The 19,304-nt window shown below is 41.1% G+C and overlaps 1 protein-coding gene and 1 long non-coding RNA gene across 8 annotated transcripts in view; one reads left to right on the forward strand and one right to left on the reverse strand.

Moving 5' to 3' along the window:
• Rap1gds1 (Rap1 GTPase-GDP dissociation stimulator 1) overlaps positions 1–19,304 on the reverse strand; it is a 161,949-nt gene that overhangs the window by 26,999 nt on the left and 115,646 nt on the right. For 4 of the 6 annotated variants that reach the window (XR_004119855.1, XR_004119854.1, XM_031375658.1 and 1 more), the window contains 7 exons: positions 14,730–14,873; positions 14,005–14,136; positions 12,852–12,986; positions 11,635–11,760; positions 10,787–10,926; positions 3,419–3,545; positions 3–131 (listed from right to left, as the gene is read on the reverse strand). Coding sequence is in view for 4 of the 6 variants with exons in the window: in XM_031375658.1 (XP_031231518.1) it covers positions 3–131; positions 3,419–3,545; positions 10,787–10,926; positions 11,635–11,760; positions 12,852–12,986; positions 14,005–14,136; positions 14,730–14,873 (933 nt within the window). In the remaining 2 variants the exon portion in view is untranslated. The remainder of the gene's footprint in view (positions 1–2; positions 132–3,418; positions 3,546–10,786; positions 10,927–11,634; positions 11,761–12,851; positions 12,987–14,004; positions 14,137–14,729; positions 14,874–19,304) is intronic. The other 2 variants (XM_031375659.1, XM_031375657.1) reach the window with 1 other exon arrangement.
• LOC116093853 overlaps positions 4,381–19,304 on the forward strand; it is a 37,499-nt gene continuing 22,575 nt past the window's right edge. For both annotated transcript variants that reach the window (XR_004119856.1, XR_004119857.1), the window contains exons 1-3: positions 4,381–4,456; positions 6,368–6,508; positions 17,869–18,052. This is a non-coding gene — a long non-coding RNA (uncharacterized LOC116093853). The remainder of the gene's footprint in view (positions 4,457–6,367; positions 6,509–17,868; positions 18,053–19,304) is intronic.

Consider the following 19,304-nt stretch of genomic DNA (forward strand, 5'->3'; position numbering starts at 1 on the left):
ACCGGAGCCCATGAGAGCACAGATCAGGACCATGGAGTTATACTTGATTTCTGGGGCGCTTCTCTCATCTGCTAGCAGTCGGTGCAAGATCTGTACAAGCTGAGCACTTGCGAGGTCTTTCTCAGCAGGACCTTTAATAGGGAACAAAGCGTGTCATAGCTGTTGCTAAACACCATCAGGCTAAATACCGTTTCTCTTCTACACACTATTCATAGGGAACTTCCCAAAAAGGAGTGGTGAGATCTCTTAGATAAGAATAGGGTAGGGTACAGGGAAGAAAAAAAGCTGAAATTCTAGAGAAGATGCTTTAAAACAACAACAACAATAACCCCTAGAACTTGTAACTGGTTTTTCTATTCTGTTGTTGGTTTTTTGAGACAGGGTTTCTCTGAACTGTATTGAACTGCACTGTTCCATGCTTTGTTTCTTTTCTTTTCTTTTCTTTTTTTTGAGACAGGGTTTCTCTGTGTAGCTCTGGTTGTCCTGGAACTCAACTCTGTAGACCAGGCTGGCCTCAAACTCAGAAATCCGCCTGCCTCTGCCTCCCAAGTGCTGGGATTAAAGGCGTACACAACCACTGCTCCATGCTTTGTTTCTTAAGGTTGTTGATGAAGACACTATATTTTGGTATATTTTCCTTTATAGCTTTTAATATTATTTCCTTTATTTTTGACATCTTGACTGTGATATATTGTGTAGAGGTTTTTCTCTGCTCAAGCCTGGGCTGTCCTGGGCTATAGGCCAGGCTGGCTTTGAACTCAGAGAACTCAGAGATCTGCCTGCCTTCCGAGTGCTGGGATTAAAGACTTGTGCTTTAGTTACTTTGTGCTTTAACCTTGATCTCACCAGACAACACCAGAAAAAGACAAGTCAAAGCAAAACAAACAAGCAAACAAACAAAAAACCAAAACAAGATAATAATAAATTCAGACATATAAAGAAAAAAAACCATGCCAAAAAGCTCCCATGAAATCTGGGATACATGTAAGAAATCAAACCTAAGAACCCAAAGGCAGGAGAAGCCGAGACAGGCAATTTTTACTCAACAAAGCAACAGCTTGAACAGAGAAAACCCTCTGGAAACAGGAAAGTGTGAACCAATAAAACAGTTCAAGCCCTTAAAGCAAATGACTAATACCAAAATTACTACATCCAACAAATTATTTCCTAAAAACTCACGAGAAATGACAGATCGTTCAAGACAAACTCAAATTAAGGGCATTCATGACAACCAAGCCACCACCGTAGAAGATTCTTAAAGGAGTATGTATGGAAGCAGCAGCCAGTGTCATCCATGAGCACACACATCGCATGAGAGGAACAGATGAGCAGAGAGCCAAGCAGGAACCAACTACACTCAGTGCAACAAACTGCTAACAGTAACAGGTGCAGGACAATCCAACCAATCACAGCATCACCTAACACTGCCACAGGAGACGGCAGATCCTTCACGATACCTTCAAACGCAAAAGACACCAGTTACAAGTCTCAGACTAAGTAGATCAAAAAAAGATGATCCGTCGTTTTCAAGGAACACAAACACGGAAGGTCAAAGGATGTATAAGTAGGCACACAGCTGTAAGCAACCTGGTACAAGGGACAGAGGTGAGGATTAGTCTTTTGGGAGGTAAAATAGGTAGGGAAAAGGAAGCCCTGGGGTAGATAGTTTCCATACAGCATGTCCTAAAATAGTGGGGATGGCACCTATTTCCTATCTTCCCTGAAGATAGCTAGACTGTGCAGGCTTGCTTGCCCCAGGCATGAGCAGTTGGACACAGGCTGCCTGCCAGTCAGCCCTCTGCCTTTGAGTAAACCAACAGGGAAGCTGCATAGGAAAACTTTACCTGTCTCTGACAGACACTCAAGAAAATGGAACCTTCATCTCCCCTGGGAGAAAGGTGGACCCAAGTTCTGTTCCCTTCCTTGAGATGGGGGGCTGCTTTTTCTCTTGCTTTCACTCTGAATGAAATCTAGCTTGAACTGGTAGAGAACAACCCTGCCCTTGCAGCCTAGTAAGTAGATTCCAGCTCTAGACTGTTCAGGAAGGAGTGTGGGCTTGAGTCCATCAAGAAGACAGAGTCTAGCAACCAAGCCTTGGTCCTTGGAATTTTAACAGACACAAGGAAGGCACAGAGACCACGTGGGTCCTGAGAGTCACAGGCCTCCCAACACTTCACTCTCATATTAAGAGAGACCTTCCAAACCAGCAAAAACGCCTCAGAGCTAAATTCTGCACCGCAGACCAACTGGATATTTCATCTGATCAATAAGAAATATGCATACATTTTTCTTAGTGCCATATGGAATCTTTTCTAAAATTGATCATGTTATATAGATTCCAAAACAAGTCTTAACAGATGCCCAAAAGCAACAACAATAAAAAGCCAGAAAAAAAAAAAAAGGCCTGAAATAATTCCTTCTATCTTAGCAGGCCACAGTAAGCAAAATTAGACATCAACAGCAAGAGAAAGTATACAAATACTTATACGCAAAAAAACTACACTATTAAATGAACAGTAGTCATTGAAGAAACAGAAAGCAGGGAGCCTGTCCTGTTAGAATCCAGAAATCTCTCCACTCTTGTTTCATAAGGTATTCAAAGTCTTAGCTGGTACAGTAAGAGAAAGATGTAAAAAGGGATACAGACAGGAAAAGAAAAAGGGCCAATCATCCGTATTTGCAGAGAACATGATTCTATACGTAAAGAAGGGTGTGCTGTAAAGCCATTCTCAGTCTTACCCAGAGGTTATGTGGCTCTAATCTACCGTCCCTGGCTGACACATCAGGGTCTGTTAGTGAACCAAAAGGTGTCGTATGTACGCTATTTGCATCTTGGCTTCTCTTGGAGAATTTTGCCCACGTGGATACTGTATACTACACAGTCACCAACAAGCACACACAGAAACCAACAGTTTCATTTAACTCTGCTTTGTGGGAACATACACATACAGAAGACACAGGTGAGAGTGTAGTAGGTAAAGGCAGTACTATAAAATGATAGAAAACATACATAGAGGTCCTTAACAGGCACATGGGGATGAACTCAGGGCCTTACGCATGCCAGGCAGGTACTCGGCCAACTGAGCTGCAACCCCAGTTCCAGGTTGCTGGTGTGATGTTCCAGGTATCATTTCGATTATCTATAAACTCAGTTGACAATGTGTTATGTATCTTCTAAGTAAAATATCACTTAACACGTAAGCCTAAAAGGGCTGATTTAAAAATGTCACACAAAGCACCGCCATTGGAAATGCTTGTGACTGCAACTCACACACGATTTCCCAGAGATTCAGACCTAAGTACACACTTGCTAGATACTTCCACAGCCAAGCCTCTACCTGATTTCAATTCCACTCCTGTGCTTCCTTTAGTCCAAAATAAAAATAGGAAGAAATAAGTTTATCAGCAAGGTACTTACCCAATTCCAAAGCTGCTATGAGTGCCAAAGCAACGAGAGCTTCATTCTGCATTATTACGTGTTCACTAGTTGCCATGGTAACTAGATGCTTGATGCCACCACTCTGTACAATGGTTTTAATTACATCCTACAACAAATAAATATCACAGCATTATAAACCTTAATTCTACACATGAAGAGATAAGAGATGGCATTCCAATCAGTCAGCTCATTGTTGAGTGCTTATGTGACAGTAGGACAGTAGTTGTGTCCTGTAGGAATCACTGCATTTTAACCATACATTAAAAGAAAGCTTTTAGCTTTAAATAAATTCTTCAAAACATGACAACTTAAACTGCCTAAATGAAAAAGACCATTGCATTTCCTACCAAGGAAGGCCTAAAAGTCCTGAGACTGAAGAGCTAAAAGTACCATTTCACTGCCCCACCTTCCCAAGGCAGGTTTCCCAGAAGTCTGGGTAAAGGGTTTTGATTTTTAAATAATTAGAAAGACATTTTGCCGGGCAGTGGCGGTGCATGTCTTTAATCTCAGCACTTGGGAGGCAGAGGCAGGCGGATTTCTGAGTTCGAGGCCAGTTCTGGTCTACAGAGTGAGTTCCAGGACGGCCAGGGCTATACAGAGAAACCCTGTCTCGAAAAATCAAAAAAAAAAAAAAAGAAGAAAAACATTTTAAAATTATCTTTTACTCCTTTGTTTGATTTGACAAATTTGAGAAAACTAAGAGCAGGAGAAATAGCCTTCCCCAGGAAAGAGCGGGTGCACCAACTGGCTGTCCAATGCCATGCAGTCAGCCCTGAGAACACACACACACACACACACACACACACACACACACTCTCTCTCTCTCTCTCTCTCTCTCTCTCTCCCCAGAGAAACGATGCTTTAAGAACCTTTTCTAACCTATTTGTTAACAAGGTAAGAGTCTATTAGAATCTTGGATAGAATTTTTAAAATCATTCAAGAATGTCATGGAACTTTCATAGCTTACTGACTAAGGACCAGGAAAACATTAACAGAAGTATGCTGTCCCTTAAGGAGGTCTGTGATTTTTTTTTCTTTCTTTCTCTTTAAATCAATAATGCATTGTGGCAGAGTAGCAGAAAATGAATGAATGAATGAAGGAAGGAAGGAAGGAAGGAAGGAAGGAAGGAAGGAAGGAAGGAAGGAAGCAAGCTTGTAATGAGAAACAGCACTTAGTTCAAAGCATGTCACCTCTCATCAGAACAGGTATTCAAGCATTTTCTTTTTTGAATATCTATCGTATCTACAACTACTACAACAAAAGTTTATTCCACAGCTTTTCCATATGGCTGGTTTTTCTGATAGAATATGATAAGAGCTTAGCGATACTGTTTATTTTTACCCTGCAGAGGATTCTCTGAGTAAGATACAGTCTCCGGCTTATAAATGAAAAGTGATATTTGTCCAGGTCAGGCTGGGACTAAGGTAAAGCAAAGGCTCAAATCCAGGAGGTCTTAGTGTCCAGACCCTTGCTCCAAACCGAATACGGACAAAGCAAATGTATGCTTGCTACGATCACAGTGCCACATAGTCAGCTGCTCTACATGGTCCAAAGGGGCTTAACAAATCTATTTATAGTTATGTTTTAACTTCAAGAGTTTTTTCCAGAAATAAAGGCTACTACCAACATTTCAGAAACCAAGATTGTCCAAGGAGTAAAACTTAAATGACACTCTTTACAAAATAAATCTAGCTATTCAGTTAGCTTCTCTTAAAGCATTTCAATTGCAATGAATAAACTAAGTAAGGAGTCTTATCTAAACCTTGGATTATCTGCAGTCTCTAGAATTTTTAGAGATATTTTACTAAGTTTGAAACGTTTTACGGTTTTATTTTTCAATGAGTTTCAGTTTTTTTTTTTTGTTTTTGTTTTTGGTCTTGTTTTAAATAGAAAACCAAGTTTTGGAACACAGAAAACAGAGGCAAATAATCTACTTTAACAGACTCACCTCTAGAATTTGCAGTTGTTTCCCCTTAATTACTGAAATAAACCCAGCTTAAGACTTTAAAACTGTATAACAATGTGTACAATTTGACGTTCTATGATAGACTTGGATTCTAGATCACCAATTCATGAATCATGTAATAAAATTTTTCATTTTTTAACATTGTATCAGTGCCTGCTCAGAAATCTGAATAAATGTTGGATGAGTGAGCCAGTGACTAAACACACTTGTCTGAACTGGCTTTAAAAGACCTAATAACCAGGGAACATTTCACTTTTCAAGTGTGAAGTAGGATGCCCACTTGGCATTTAGTGGGCAATTTAGTGAAGGCAGCTCCCACTTCTTCCGCTTTCATTCTCTGCAGTGGGAAAGTATGAACTCACCTAATGGTATGAGCACAGGAAGCCACTGCACATGGCTGAGATGACTAACCATGTGAGACCTGTGAGTCAGTGGAGCGCTAACTCTTAAGACAGAATTCAGAATGACTTTGAAAGAAATATAATATGCCAAAGTATGGTGACACTGGTCAGTGCAAAGACACACGCACTCTGCCCTGTGATCACAGGCCTGCCAGCCATGGAAATGTCTGTTAGGTATAGCATCAGTGGACACTACCACAGGGACAGCTCAATATGCCCACAATACAAAATTTCCCATTTGACTAGATAAGACAAATTTCAAAATGGAATATTAATGCTAAACCTGACCTGAGAAGGGCTGAAATCCTCACTGAAGTTCACGGCTCCCTCCTAGGAACTTCTTGGCAGAGATCTCCTGATGCGTGGTGGGCCCCACTTGTCATTCCATGACTGAATATCCCAACTTTGGAGCTTTATCAATTACTGAATACCACAAATTCAAGGGCATGGCTGGTGGAAGGTTCCCCAAGAGGCAGACTTCCAAGCAAATAGCATGGAGATGTTGGGTGAGCTGTCCTTTGGCACAGCTACTCACAAACACCACACCGGATGTGTTCTAGGAACTTTTTTCAGCAATTGAAGAAATGGAATGAGACAGACTACCAAGGGCTGCTGCTTCCTGCCATATCCATGACCCACAAGCACCACCGCCGCCGCCATCACCGCCGCTGCCACCGGCCGTGGACAGGTAGTATCACGAGGTGAGCCAGAAGCACCGGATGGAGTATTCACACTGCTGACAGGCTGCTCCACATGTCCTACTTACCCAATTCTGTGCATAATCTAAAAGAGTTACACCGTCTTCCACTAACAGGAGAAACACGATGCTTCATTCTGCAGTTGTTTGTTTTTTTGTTTTATGCCTGTGGTCAACAGGCGGGACCCCCATCCTTAGGAGACATGCACCACCATTCAAAAATGTTGGGGGTGGGGGGTAGGAGAAAGTGCTAGACCTTTACTCAACGGTTTGGGGATCCACAGCTGTTCTGCAGCCTTGGTTGAGCTCTCAAGAAGACTCCCAAGGGCTCTGGGAGAAAGGGAAGGACACTCTTTTGTCCAAACAGCAACTACTGACAACTGAATTGAATGCTGTGTGAACTGGCTATCAAATATGAGTTTTAGGCAATGAATATGGACATGGGGTTGGAACCATCAGAAAAGGAAAGGATTTCGAAGTAGAGATCCACTCTTCTCTAAGGCTCTGGTTATATATCCAAACAAGTAATCTGTGACTAAGGCATTTACTGAATCGGCTCTTTAAGTTCTGTCTGCAAGGAGACTAAAGCCAACACCAACCCACGGCTGTGAGCCACAGCTGGCAACCTCCACACACCTGCAACACGGGGAACCAGGGCAAGAAAGGAAGCTCTGTTAGAATGTGGAGCCTTTGGTCGCAGACTGTGATCTCTCCACACAGTTACACAATCAATCCAACAAATAAAATCCATTCGGAAGCAAAAGAAGACCTGGAAGAGCAATCTTTAAATAAAGCTGAAGTGCGCCGGGCAGTGGTGGCACACACCTTTAACCCCAGCATTTGGGAGGCAGAAGCTGGCAGGTTTCTGAGTTTGAGGCCAGCCTGGTCTACAGAGTGAGTTCCAGGACAGCCAGGGCTACACAGAGAAACCCTGTCTCTAAAAACAAAAAACAAAACAAAACAAACAAAAAACAAACAAACAGACCTGAAGTGTATCACATTACCCCGACCTTCCCAATGCACACTTTAAAGGTATAAAAACTCAAATTTCATGATAATGGCATAAAGACAAACAGAACACAACACAATACCCAGAAACAAATCTCTGCATTTACAGACAACTAATCATTGACAAAGGCATCAAAAATGAACACTGGAGAAAAGGACTCTTCAGCAAATGGTATTGGGAAAACTACTTACAGGTAATACACATAATTTTTTCCACATGAAAATTAATTTAAACAGGAGGGCAGGGGGCAAAGACCTAAATATAGCACCCAGACTATGAAAATCCTAGAGCAAAACACAGAGTAAATTCCAGAGCACTGGGACATGAAACAGGTGCCTTCGGTCTTTATGAGATTCCAAAGCTTGAGAAACAGAAGCAAAACCAATGAAACGTTTGTGCCCAGCAAAGCAGATCAATGGCAGAGCGGGCAAAGATTCTCTACAGTAAGCCAAGATTAATATTCAGAATATAGAAGTATCTTAAAATAATCATTCCAAATTACCCAATTAAAATGTCAAATGAAATGAACTGATAATTCTCAAGATCAAATAGCCAATAAATATACAGAAAAAAAGGAAATTCATTAGCTCTGAAGGAAATTCATGTCAATACCACAGACGCCATCTCACTAGTGAATATCAAAGGATGTGGAGAGAAGGAAAGAGAATTTTCATTTATATTCTCATTTACCGTTGGTGGAACTAAAAATAAGTACAGCTACCAAGGAGAACACTGTAGAGGTTTCTCAAGAACTTAAGAATGGGAAGAGCGGATAATTTGGGTGCCCCATTCCTAGGCACACACACAATACAATCAGCTGTACGAACGTGGCCATTTACCAAAAAGGATGAACTGAGGGTTCACGGAGTGAAATCCCTCAGACACCCAGGAGATCTTCATGCCAGAGTGTGAAACAGTGACAAATACAGGCAACAAAAGTAGGGAGACCCTCAGGGAGCTTACAGGAAAAGTCGAGTCGCTGGGCAACCCAATGCAGGTAGAAATAATAGTTCCTTTATTCTACGGCATGGCACGGGTAGTGAGGGTACACATCTGCAGTTTACAATTACTGTGTATGTTTAATGAATAACTACCAGTGAGGAGCCCAAATGCTTTAGACACAAATGATTAAAAAAATATATATATACAAATTATGCCAACTACCTAGTACCTACTTTATACACACTAAAATTCTATCTACTACGCCATAAATATATGTGATTATGTTAATAAAATATTTAAAAATGTTTAAAGGAAATGTTAACTGCCCCGATATATTATCCAATGTAAGTATATAAAATTACCACATTGTAGCCTTCAAAACTCTGAACAATTAATAATTTATAGGTTTGGAACATACAAGCTCACACAGCTATTAATTGGTATTGCATGGATTCAAACCAGCACTCTCTTACTCATAATGTATTATTAAACACCTGCCAAGTCCCAAGTCCCAGGTTTATAGGGTAGCAGCTGTCACTGTGTAACTAGCCCAAAACCTGGTATTCAGAACTGCAGGGCATTGTCTTAGGCCTTTCACTCTTTTCTGTTTTTTTTTTTTTTTTTTTTTTTTTTTTTTTTTTTTTTTTTTTGTATATGTAATAATTTGGTGTGGGTTTGTTTAATTTCAAGTAGCCCAGGCTGGTCTTGAATTGTGGTCCTTCTGCCTCAGCCTCCCAAGTCCATGGCGTACAGTGGATTACCACTATGCCTGGCTGGCTGGGATCTTTAACATATCTTTTTTGACTTTAGATCAATTTCTAACCAACAGAAGAATTAAAGATGGCTACATTTTTGCTTTCTTTTGGTTGGTTAATAACCAAAAGCACCACTAAGCACCTCAAACTGTGAAGGGTTTGAAGAAGCACGAGGCTTTGGAAAACCAGTTGCTCTTCATTAGAACACAGTTCAGAAATGGAGTTATGTGAGAGTTCTGAGTGCTTGTGAGAAAACCCCAAGGAACCACGCTGGTCTTGTAACTCTAGTTTCTTCTAAACACAGAATGTGGTGTTGTGCTCCTCCCAAGTGGAGAGGTCAGGAGTGAGTTTATTTCAGCTATTATAATTCACATGCCTCTACAGAAAAACATGTTTCTGCCTCTTCTGGTTTATCCCTGGGATTGTAAACTTGGTTTGGGTGACTCTGATGTTCTAAATAAAGGTGGCTACTTCATGAGACTTTAGTCCAGCTCATTTTAAGGCCCGCACTCTCCCAGGATCATACCCTCAACAAGAACAGTAAAAAGCTCTCAATGAAACTTTGTAACCCTTCACTCCCCGACCAGTAATAATGTTGCCAATTGACAAAAAAGCAACAGTTCTAAAAAAAAACAAAACAAAGAGAGAAATGACTTAACAATTGAGAAAACTCTGTAGGGATGTATTCATTGTTTAATTATTTCAAAATCTGATTCTAAAGCCTTTTTCAAAATGAGGTCAGAATATAGTTTGGAGATGCAACTTAAAAAACAAACTCTTGGATAACTCAGTCAGTTACTGGAGATTACAGGGGGTTTAGTAGAACTGCCTGAATGTATGTTGTTGACCAGAAAACAACAAAAGGGGACACACTATTTCTGTAATTAGGCCTGCCTAAGACCCTGTGTCTGACTATCTGCTGTCTGTGCTTTGTCACGGACTGGCATGGCCCTATCTGGTACCAAGCACTAAACTAAGACTATGTAAAGAGTGCGTCCTCCAGTATCGCTAATACAGATAGGGCCCTGCCGATTCCACTGCCTTCCCTCTGTCCATGAAACACTGTCTAAAAAGAAAAAATGCACAACGGTTAGGGACACAGCTCAGTGGTAGGAGTACCTCCTAGAATATTCAAATCTGACTCAATTCCCAGTAATATTGGAGGGAAGGGCGTGGCAGACCTACTTTTCTGTAGAATCTAACCCATATACTTTACCTGGCATATAATGCATCTTAATTTCAATAATACCCCCTGTTCACTCTCTCCAACAGATCTATAGTTGCTGTTCTCCATTAAAGCCCTGCCCTTTAATGACATCTGGGTGTAAGAATACGCATGTCCCTACCTGGAAAAGTCCTTCTTCACTTTCTCCCAGCTCCTACCGCCAAAACCTTACCTTAGTATGCTGTAACAGCATTAAATAAAAACCTCAACCTTATTCCCTGCTGGCATTGGAGACTAGCATACTTATAGAAAATCCATGACTACGTAAGCATAAGGAGCAGGATCTACAGTGCTGGCCTCCACAATGACCGCTCTGATGCTTGTCAGTGTATGACATCCTCTGGGACTTACTTTTGATTTACTGTGTCGTATGAGGGCAGAGAGCAGTCTGTTTGACTCGCCCATCACACCAGCATGATCTTTGGCTTCACACCACTCAACCAAACGCTCCACCAATTTAGCATTCTTTCCCAGTTGCTCAGCAGCTTCTGCTATAGGAAACAAGGAAAGCCAAAAACAGAGCACATCACTGACAGGCAATTGGCTGACGGGAATGCAGGTGCAGGGAGAAAAGTTACAGGTCTAAAAAAAGAGTGCAGCAATTTTATAAAAGCAATTACTGCAAGTGGTCCTTGCCGGATGGGCTATCTGGCTTATTTGATAACATTACAGGCTTTCACACAGATGCATGAACATGAACCTTCACATTGTGGTTTGAGCCTAGCACTCTGTTGACGCTCCGGCAGACTAGCAAATGGTTTTCAAAAGGACTCGACAACCAGGACAGAGGAGGATTAAGAATTTGAAAAAACCATAAAAACAACAAACAAAAAGCCAGGTCACTCCTAGAAGTAGTTTTTATTATTGTGTCTTCAAATAGAAAATTCAAGATAAAGCTGTAAAGTTCTGACCATCACTGTACTAAAACACTGTTTTCCAGACAAGGTGAGCATGCTTAGGGACTGGTAACAAATCAGCATACACAGGACTTAGGTATTAATAATAGTATCATTAGTAATACTTAAATAAATGACCCAAATCATTTAGCATGAAAATTAAGTCTAAAATCAATCTCTTTCAGACTTTCCTTTTACAAGTCCACAATTGTGACCACTAGAAAATCAACTCCCTTTAAAGCTACGGACACATAAGTAAGAACATGGTACCAGGAATGTGACTTGGAAACTGTTATTTTTTACCTTGTGCATCTATTAACATTCTTAGCGTTCCCAGGAGTTTGAACTGAACTGGGGGCATCTCAGATTTAAGGAATTTCAAGACCGTCTCCGTGACCCCAGCTGATAACATCTTTGCTTTATTTACAACTAGAAAGAGAAAGAGGTTATGGTTAAAATGGTGCTAACATTCTCAATAACATCCACTCAACACATATCCAGTACTTACTGGCTTCAAGGCCCCATTTTGGAACTTTCTATTTAGAAATGTTAAGAGTGGGGCTGTTGGGCATGCTGGTGTGTGCCAGCAGCAAGAGATGTTGAGGCGAGAGAATCAGAAATTCAAGGTTCTTATAATCTATATAACAAAGCAGAGACTAACCCAGGGTACAGTTTGTCTCAACTCCCTTGACCAAGGTGTGTGTGTGGGGGGCCACAAATAAAACATGAGCTTGTGTGTATGTAAGTATCTTGTTTACAGGAATACAGTAGACATAAATCATACTAGTTTTTTTTTTTTAAAACACAATTTTAAAGCATTTAGTTACAAATTGCATAAAATAAATATGAAAATGTTTACATTTTACAAAATACTCATTCACTGACTTTAGTGTTTTTCTTTATTTCCGTATTTGACTCGGCTATACTAATACAAATGTGACAGACGTTATTAGATACTGTCAATACACTATACAAATCAGGGCCATATCAATCGGAGTTTCATGTCACCACACTGACTTGTCAGAAATTCAATTTTAGACAGAGAGTAAAAGAATTAAATAAACAACAATTGTCTACGTGATTTTTCTCCATGGCTCAAAGGTTGACCCAAAGGTCAAGGCTCTTTTCAAAAACCATGTATTGGCTTATGGGATGAAACAAATCCAAAAAGAGCCCACGACCTTAAATAATGGTTCTTTAGGGGACTCTGTTCATGTATGTCATGTCTTACTTTACCTGAAGATACCTAAGAACGCTTAGCATGAAATATCAAGAAAAGCAAAGAGCTCATAAACTTGGTCAGTTCTTTTGGTTATCTGAGATCAGTTTGTATTGTTGCAGAAAACATACTTAATATATGGTCTCCATTTCTTAGCTAGGAATAAGATGAGTAATTTAAAGACTTCCTAGCTCCACCCTGCTTTGAGCAGCATTCTGGAACTCACTAAGATTGGCCACTAACACCCTCCCCCAGGTGACTCTGCTAGGGAGGTCCCCTAGCCACAGCAGCTGCTGCTTACCTGGAATGGCTAGATTCCTGAGGGCACTTAGTGCGGCATGCTGCACCGTCACATTCCCGTCTTCCACGTGTCTGTCCAGCAAATCCATGAGTTTTTCTACAATCCCATTGTCTACCATGTGAATACAATTTCCATCTACACAAAACAAAGGAAAGTTTCCTCTGTTATTAAAAAAACGTGTATAAATACCCTAGAGCACTAAACCTTTTACACGCTCCACTGAGCCACGTCAGAAGCCTACTACTCTGCCAGTCTGAAGGCCTTTACTAAACAGTTCTTCTAAAGAGAAGGGAGGACAAAATAAGGCAGCCGTGATCATCTGTGAGACCGAACATTCCTCAAGCAAAGCCTTAAAGTCTGAAATATTTGGGTATTGACATGACTCTGTGGGCTGAAACTCTGTAACTGAGTTCATGCGATCAACCAGCCACAATGAGGATGCCCTAAAAATATCTAAATGATTCTCAGGATACATGCACAGACAGTATAGGAAACAGATAATTTCACATTTGGGTACGGTCTTCTGACCAAGACATTGTCTAGTGCCTATATCAGTATTCCAAAACCTGAGAAAATACGTGTAGGTCTCAAGCACACTGGATTAAGGGACGCTCAACCTGTGGTACGTATGAACAGTTCACACTGTGGTCAAACTGAAATTAAAAAAGTCCATATTTTCTAGACATAATAAAAGTACTTAGATTAGTTATCAAGAATATTAGATTTCATAAGGCTCAGTGCCTTTGAAATATTGTTAGACTAAATACTGTACACCCACAGGATTACTGACATGTAAACACAGATATAAGGATATATAACCCAATAACCCAAAAATGAATACTCAGATTATTACAGCCAAGACACTGTAACTGGGAAAGGATCACCTGCCCGTCAGATGGCTATGCTCCAGGTCACTAAACTTGCAAAGTATTCGAGACCGTCCCATGATTATCAATCTTCAAACTTCGTAATTCAGACGGCTATACAAACTATGGTATAGATTAGTAAGTCAGTACAGACTTCTAAAAGATGGAGGAAATGACACACAAACATTGCTGAACGGAACACTTTTGATATACATGATGGACAAAGCAGAAACTTAAAAAGAGCAGAACACTTGGTTCACAAGGAATGACCTAATGTGCATACATACCATTCCTGGCGAAATTTGCAATCGCTAGTGCCCCAGCAAGCTGCAACTGGTGGTTATTCGACGGGATCCAAGAGAGCACCCTTTGGAACACACTGCCTTTTCCTCCTTCAAAGAGTTTCTGCATGGACTCATCTGGAGGGAAACGAACCCAACTGTTAAATGAGGAACTATGATTAGGGGTGACAAACCCACGTTCCTAAGCGGATATCTAATGAGGAAACTAGAAATCTTGTAATGAGTTGTTAGTGGCAATTAGACACTGAAGTCTGTGAACTGTGTAGCTCGAGCTTCCAGGTGCCAGCCTTCTGTTCTGCTCCCTATGGCAGGTCTTCAGACACCGAAGACAGTGAGGACGACCTAACTCTTCCTCCAGTTTGCCATTTCTTGTTCTTTTCATGTGTGTACAAGCTTCCAAGACCATCCCAGCAACAGTGAAGATGACAGAAAAGTAAGAAAAGGTCTAGTGCTGTGTTCATGAAAGTCACAATAGGTCCAAAAACTCTGCTGACCACGCCCTTTCATTGGCAGGAGTTAAGACTCACCTCCAAGTGCCAGGTGGTGGTGGTGGTGAACGAACGCCTTTAATCCCAGCACTTGGGAGGCAGAGGCAGGCGGATTTCTGAGTTTGTGGCCAGTCTGGTCTACAGAGTGAGTTCCAGGACAACCAGGGCTATACAGAGAAACTCTGTCTCAAAACAAAAAACAAAAAACAAAAAAAGACTCACCTCCAAGCAGTAATAAAACCATGAGGTCGGAAGCAGTTTTAAGCTCAGCAACGTCATCCTCTTTGTTACTATCCACCTTCTGTTGAACGATCTCCAGGAGACACTCTACCAAACCTGCTTCAACCAGCTGCAGCTTAATAGCATCTGAATAAAGAACAATGAGGATAAAAATCACAAGTTTTGATGACACAGGGCCTCTGGTACAGTGACCTGTCATGAAGAATTTTAACTAGTGTATTTTAAGATCAGTTAATGTACAACTTAGATAAAACAGAAAACAAAACACCTACTACTACCAGCACCACCACCAAGAGCAGCAAACAACAACAACAACAACAACAAAAACCCCAAAAACCAAACAACATCCACCCACCTTTGAACACTTGAGTTTCAAGATGAAGTATTTGATGGTCCAGACTAATTATACAAAAACTTCATTTTTCTATTTGAAATTATTTATCCTCTTAAAGTGTCCTATATCACCCCAAAAGCCCCCAGGTCTTTCTTAGCTCTGACAACACCCAATATCACTATATCTTTAGATATTATGATTATGCTAAAAGGCAATAGTATATTATACACATATATGTCTATAATACATACATATTTGTAAAGTTGAAATATATCTACTATGAGGTTGGAATAAAAAACTATCATAAACTATGGTACTATTGGAAAATCTGAACCTGCACAAGTATGTAGACTTCGACTGGTGTATGTATAGACGCAATTTTTCTAGTGTGGTTTATAAATTTGTAAGTTTTGTTTTTAAAAAGAGCTTCAAGTATTCATTAATGTAAACCATCTTTGGATCAAGAGTACATGGTGATTCCTTATAATAAATTCTATCTCCCAGTATGTCTTTAAAATCTTCATAATACAGTTGAAAAGAAAAAAAATTAAATCTTCCAAGGTTAACTGATAAACTATGATATTTCAGAAAAAATATAATAGTTTCATTTTTAAAAAAACCTGATTGCATGGTAACTTCATCCCAACACTAAGTCTATTGTTTTATAGTCCCAATATCTTAGTCTGTTACTATACCACTGTATTTGTTAGGACTTTCTATATGTAGCCATATCTCCTCCTGTCAAAGAATGTAATTTTATTGTTCTGGTTGGATTTTACTTTGGTCATTGGATCCCATATGCTGCATATGAGTCACATATAGCAATGGCAGGTTTTGGTATGTGGAATAAAGAGTTTAAAATATACATATGCTTGATGTTTATAATTTTAGGTAACTAGCATGGTGAATTTTAACTTTAATTTATCACAAGGTTATTAATTTTCCTTTGAATATCTCTAAATACACAAAATACTTTTAAGAAATGTACCTATATTGGGCCAAAGCTAAGTAGGACGTTTCCTTGGTTACACACAGTACTCTAGGGTTAGAGATATGCAGAGACTGGAACTGAAAGCTCTGATAAAAAAGTCTTAGAAATTCTAAAGCCTTGAACCACAGATACAAAGTTACACTTACTCTTCTTATAAAGGGAAAGAAAACAAATTATAGACAGGATGCAAATAAGTAATACAGAAACAAGTTTTCAAAGGCCTATCACTCAGAGCCCTGCAGTTATTCAACAGGATTTACGTGGATGAGAAAACAAGCAGTAAATAAAAACACTACTATGCAGACATTCTGTAAGGAGACCACAGTAACTCTCTGCCATAATCCTGGAAGGCCAGGGTAACATTTCATTTCTAGAACCAAGGAATGAGAGGAAAGAGAGGTTTCGCCCTGAAGAGCGAGATTTAAGGCATTTAGAATGGGAAAATATGCAAAGGAGGGGCTTACAGATCTTTCTTCTCACAGTGTGGCTGTAATCACCAATTTAGAAACCTCACAGTGCCTTAGTTAGGACAAGCCAGATGTTTTGGCAGAGCAGACATCCTAGCACGTTTACCAACACACAAGGTCTATCTTTATCACGTATTTGAATGCATATGCCTGTGTATATCACATGTACATATTAAATAGCCTGCAGTACATTAAGTAAAGACCAGGTTATGCTTAGGCTCATGTTTCAGGAGCTCACACTGTGAAAGGGGTAGGAGGCTGGGAAGTTGCTGGACACAGTAAGGACAGTCTCTAGCCCTTCAGTTAATCCTGGAGACCCTCACAAACACACTCAGAGGTATGCTTTAATCATGGGAACTACCAGTCTGGCAGTCAAGATTATCTAGGATATAACCTTTATTTAAAAGGCAGAGAAAAGCCATATTCACAGAAAATATATGTATTAAATAAACATAAGCAATTATAAAAATTCTTTATTACCCAGATCAAGAACTTGTCAACAATCCAAGAAGTCCCTCTATACATTTCTTTCTGATCACAAGCTTCTATTTGTATATCTCATGTCACTACCCTGGTTGTTATGACAAATCACTTGCATATTTTATTATATCATCAATTAAACATTCTTAACAGTTAGTCTAGTACTCTTTTATTATTACTATTTGTGTGCGTGTATGTGTGAATGGAGTGGGGAATGTATGCTCATGTAGAGATCTGAGGACAACTTGCAGGAATTGGTTCTCTACTTATACATGTGGCTTGCACACTGAACTCAGGTTTTTAGGCTTGGTGTCAGGATAGCCTCCTATATTTTAAGATAAACTTTCTAGGTTTAAGTTATAAATTAAAGCCAGTATTTTATCTAAAATAAATTTTAAAGATTAATGTAGACCTGGGTATAGTAGCACATGTCTAAAACCCCAGTACTCAGAAGACAGAGGCAAATGGGACTCTGAGTTCAGGGTCAGCCTGGGCTACATAGTAAGTAAGTTCCAGGACGTTCAGAGCTACATAATTGTGGAATACCTCCCCTCAGCCCGGACAGTTTCGAAAGCGAAACAGTGCCACGGGGCCGGGACTGCGGCTGCCCACCATTGGAGCGAATCCCTGACTGCCGGAGATCAAAGACTGCTGACAACTAGCTCAACTCTGTCAGAATTGCCTTTGAAGTCCCTTCCTCCAGTCTAATGTTTATGTTAAGAGTTTGATTATTGTTGGTTTCGGTTTTGCCTTACTATAAAAACACTCTGCACCCAAAGTAAAACACACCCTGATAAAGTTTTCTTGGTGTCGTCTCTCTCTGTCTCTCCCACCCACTTATCTCAACAGGTTCTCAATAATCTCCAGTCCGAGACCACCCATGAAGTATGGGTTCTGCTGGCCAGACCGCCACATATGGTGTCCAACCTGCGGCTTGGACGCGGGAGAAATTAATTGAGGGACCCCACTACCGGATGCAGAGCTCTGGTTAATTAAGGAAGAAAGGATCCAAATGATTGTAGTCGTTTCCACGGTAAGATTTGGTTAGCGCTGACCAGGAATCCATGTAAAGCTACGGGAATTCTAGGCAGGAACAAAGGTATTTGCCCGATACCTTAAGGGACCTAGGGGGATTTATCGGTGGTAGAAGAAGCATGGGTGCGGATATTTCTAAGACGGCTTCCCGGAACGTGGGTAGGCTGCTTGAGACTAAAGGGGTAAGGGTGAAATTATATACATTGAGAGAACTGTCAGAACTGGTTGAAGCTTTCTGCCCTTGGCTAGAGGGCATGAGTAGGATAGATAAGAAATCCTGGGAGAAAATAGGATAGGCACTTGTATGAATGAAAATTGAGACAGCCCCATCTGTGATAACTGATCTCTCTAATTTGGTGCTGGATTGTTCGGCGGGTGACAGCAAATTCATGCCTGGATGCACAGCTAATGCTGGGTTTTGGTTGGCCAAAGTGCCGGGTCACGGCAGGTGTTGCTGGGAGACGCAGCCAAAGGGCTGGGTTTAGAGCCTCGGGGCCAAGTTATGAAGCTCTTTGACTCTGGTAATTGGAGGCAGCTTTTCCCCTGATATGATGGCTCAGGTTACAGGGCTGCGGGGAAACCATGAGGACAGAAATGGGCCGTGGACAGGCTATAGTTCCCTGTGGTTATATGTTTTGTTTATGTGTATCTATGTGTGTATTATGTTGGATGAGTGATGGTCTTTTACGTTGTGAAGCGTCCTTGTGTAAAGTACATGTGGCCAAAATGGCAGCAGAGGCCCTGCCCTCTCTACACATGGTGCACAGGGCGGAGCCGGGGAGAGCCGCTACTACAGGGCACACACTAGGCGGCTGCAGGCCAGAAGCCCCCCCACCCCCAGCTGCACAGAGCCCTAGGGGCATGGCCAGGGCCGGGAGGGGTTGGGGTTCCCGGAGGCTGGGACCCGTGGCTGCCCCTGGCCTTGGGCAGGGGTGCGGCTCTGCCACGGGGGGTGGGGGGGTGGGGGGGGGAAGCACCTGCATGCGCCTGCGTGCTCATAAGTGCGACAAAGTGAGCGGGCGGCCACACTGGGCTTGCCCTAACCCAATTCTCTGGGTGCACATACGCGGGGCCCAAGCGTGCGGCCCTCCCTCTGATTATGGCTCCGATTACATCTCCCAGGAGGCTTAGCAGCGGCGCCTACACAAGATTTCACAATTGCTTAGCATCATCTAGTGGTGTAAATTTAAATTACAAGCTAATTTTCCTCAAAGACAATTCCATAGAGGTAAAACATTAAATTATAAGAA

The sequence above is a fragment of the Mastomys coucha genome, unplaced genomic scaffold (assembly GCF_008632895.1).
Source record: "Mastomys coucha isolate ucsf_1 unplaced genomic scaffold, UCSF_Mcou_1 pScaffold16, whole genome shotgun sequence".
Lineage (NCBI taxonomy): Eukaryota > Metazoa > Chordata > Mammalia > Rodentia > Muridae > Mastomys > Mastomys coucha.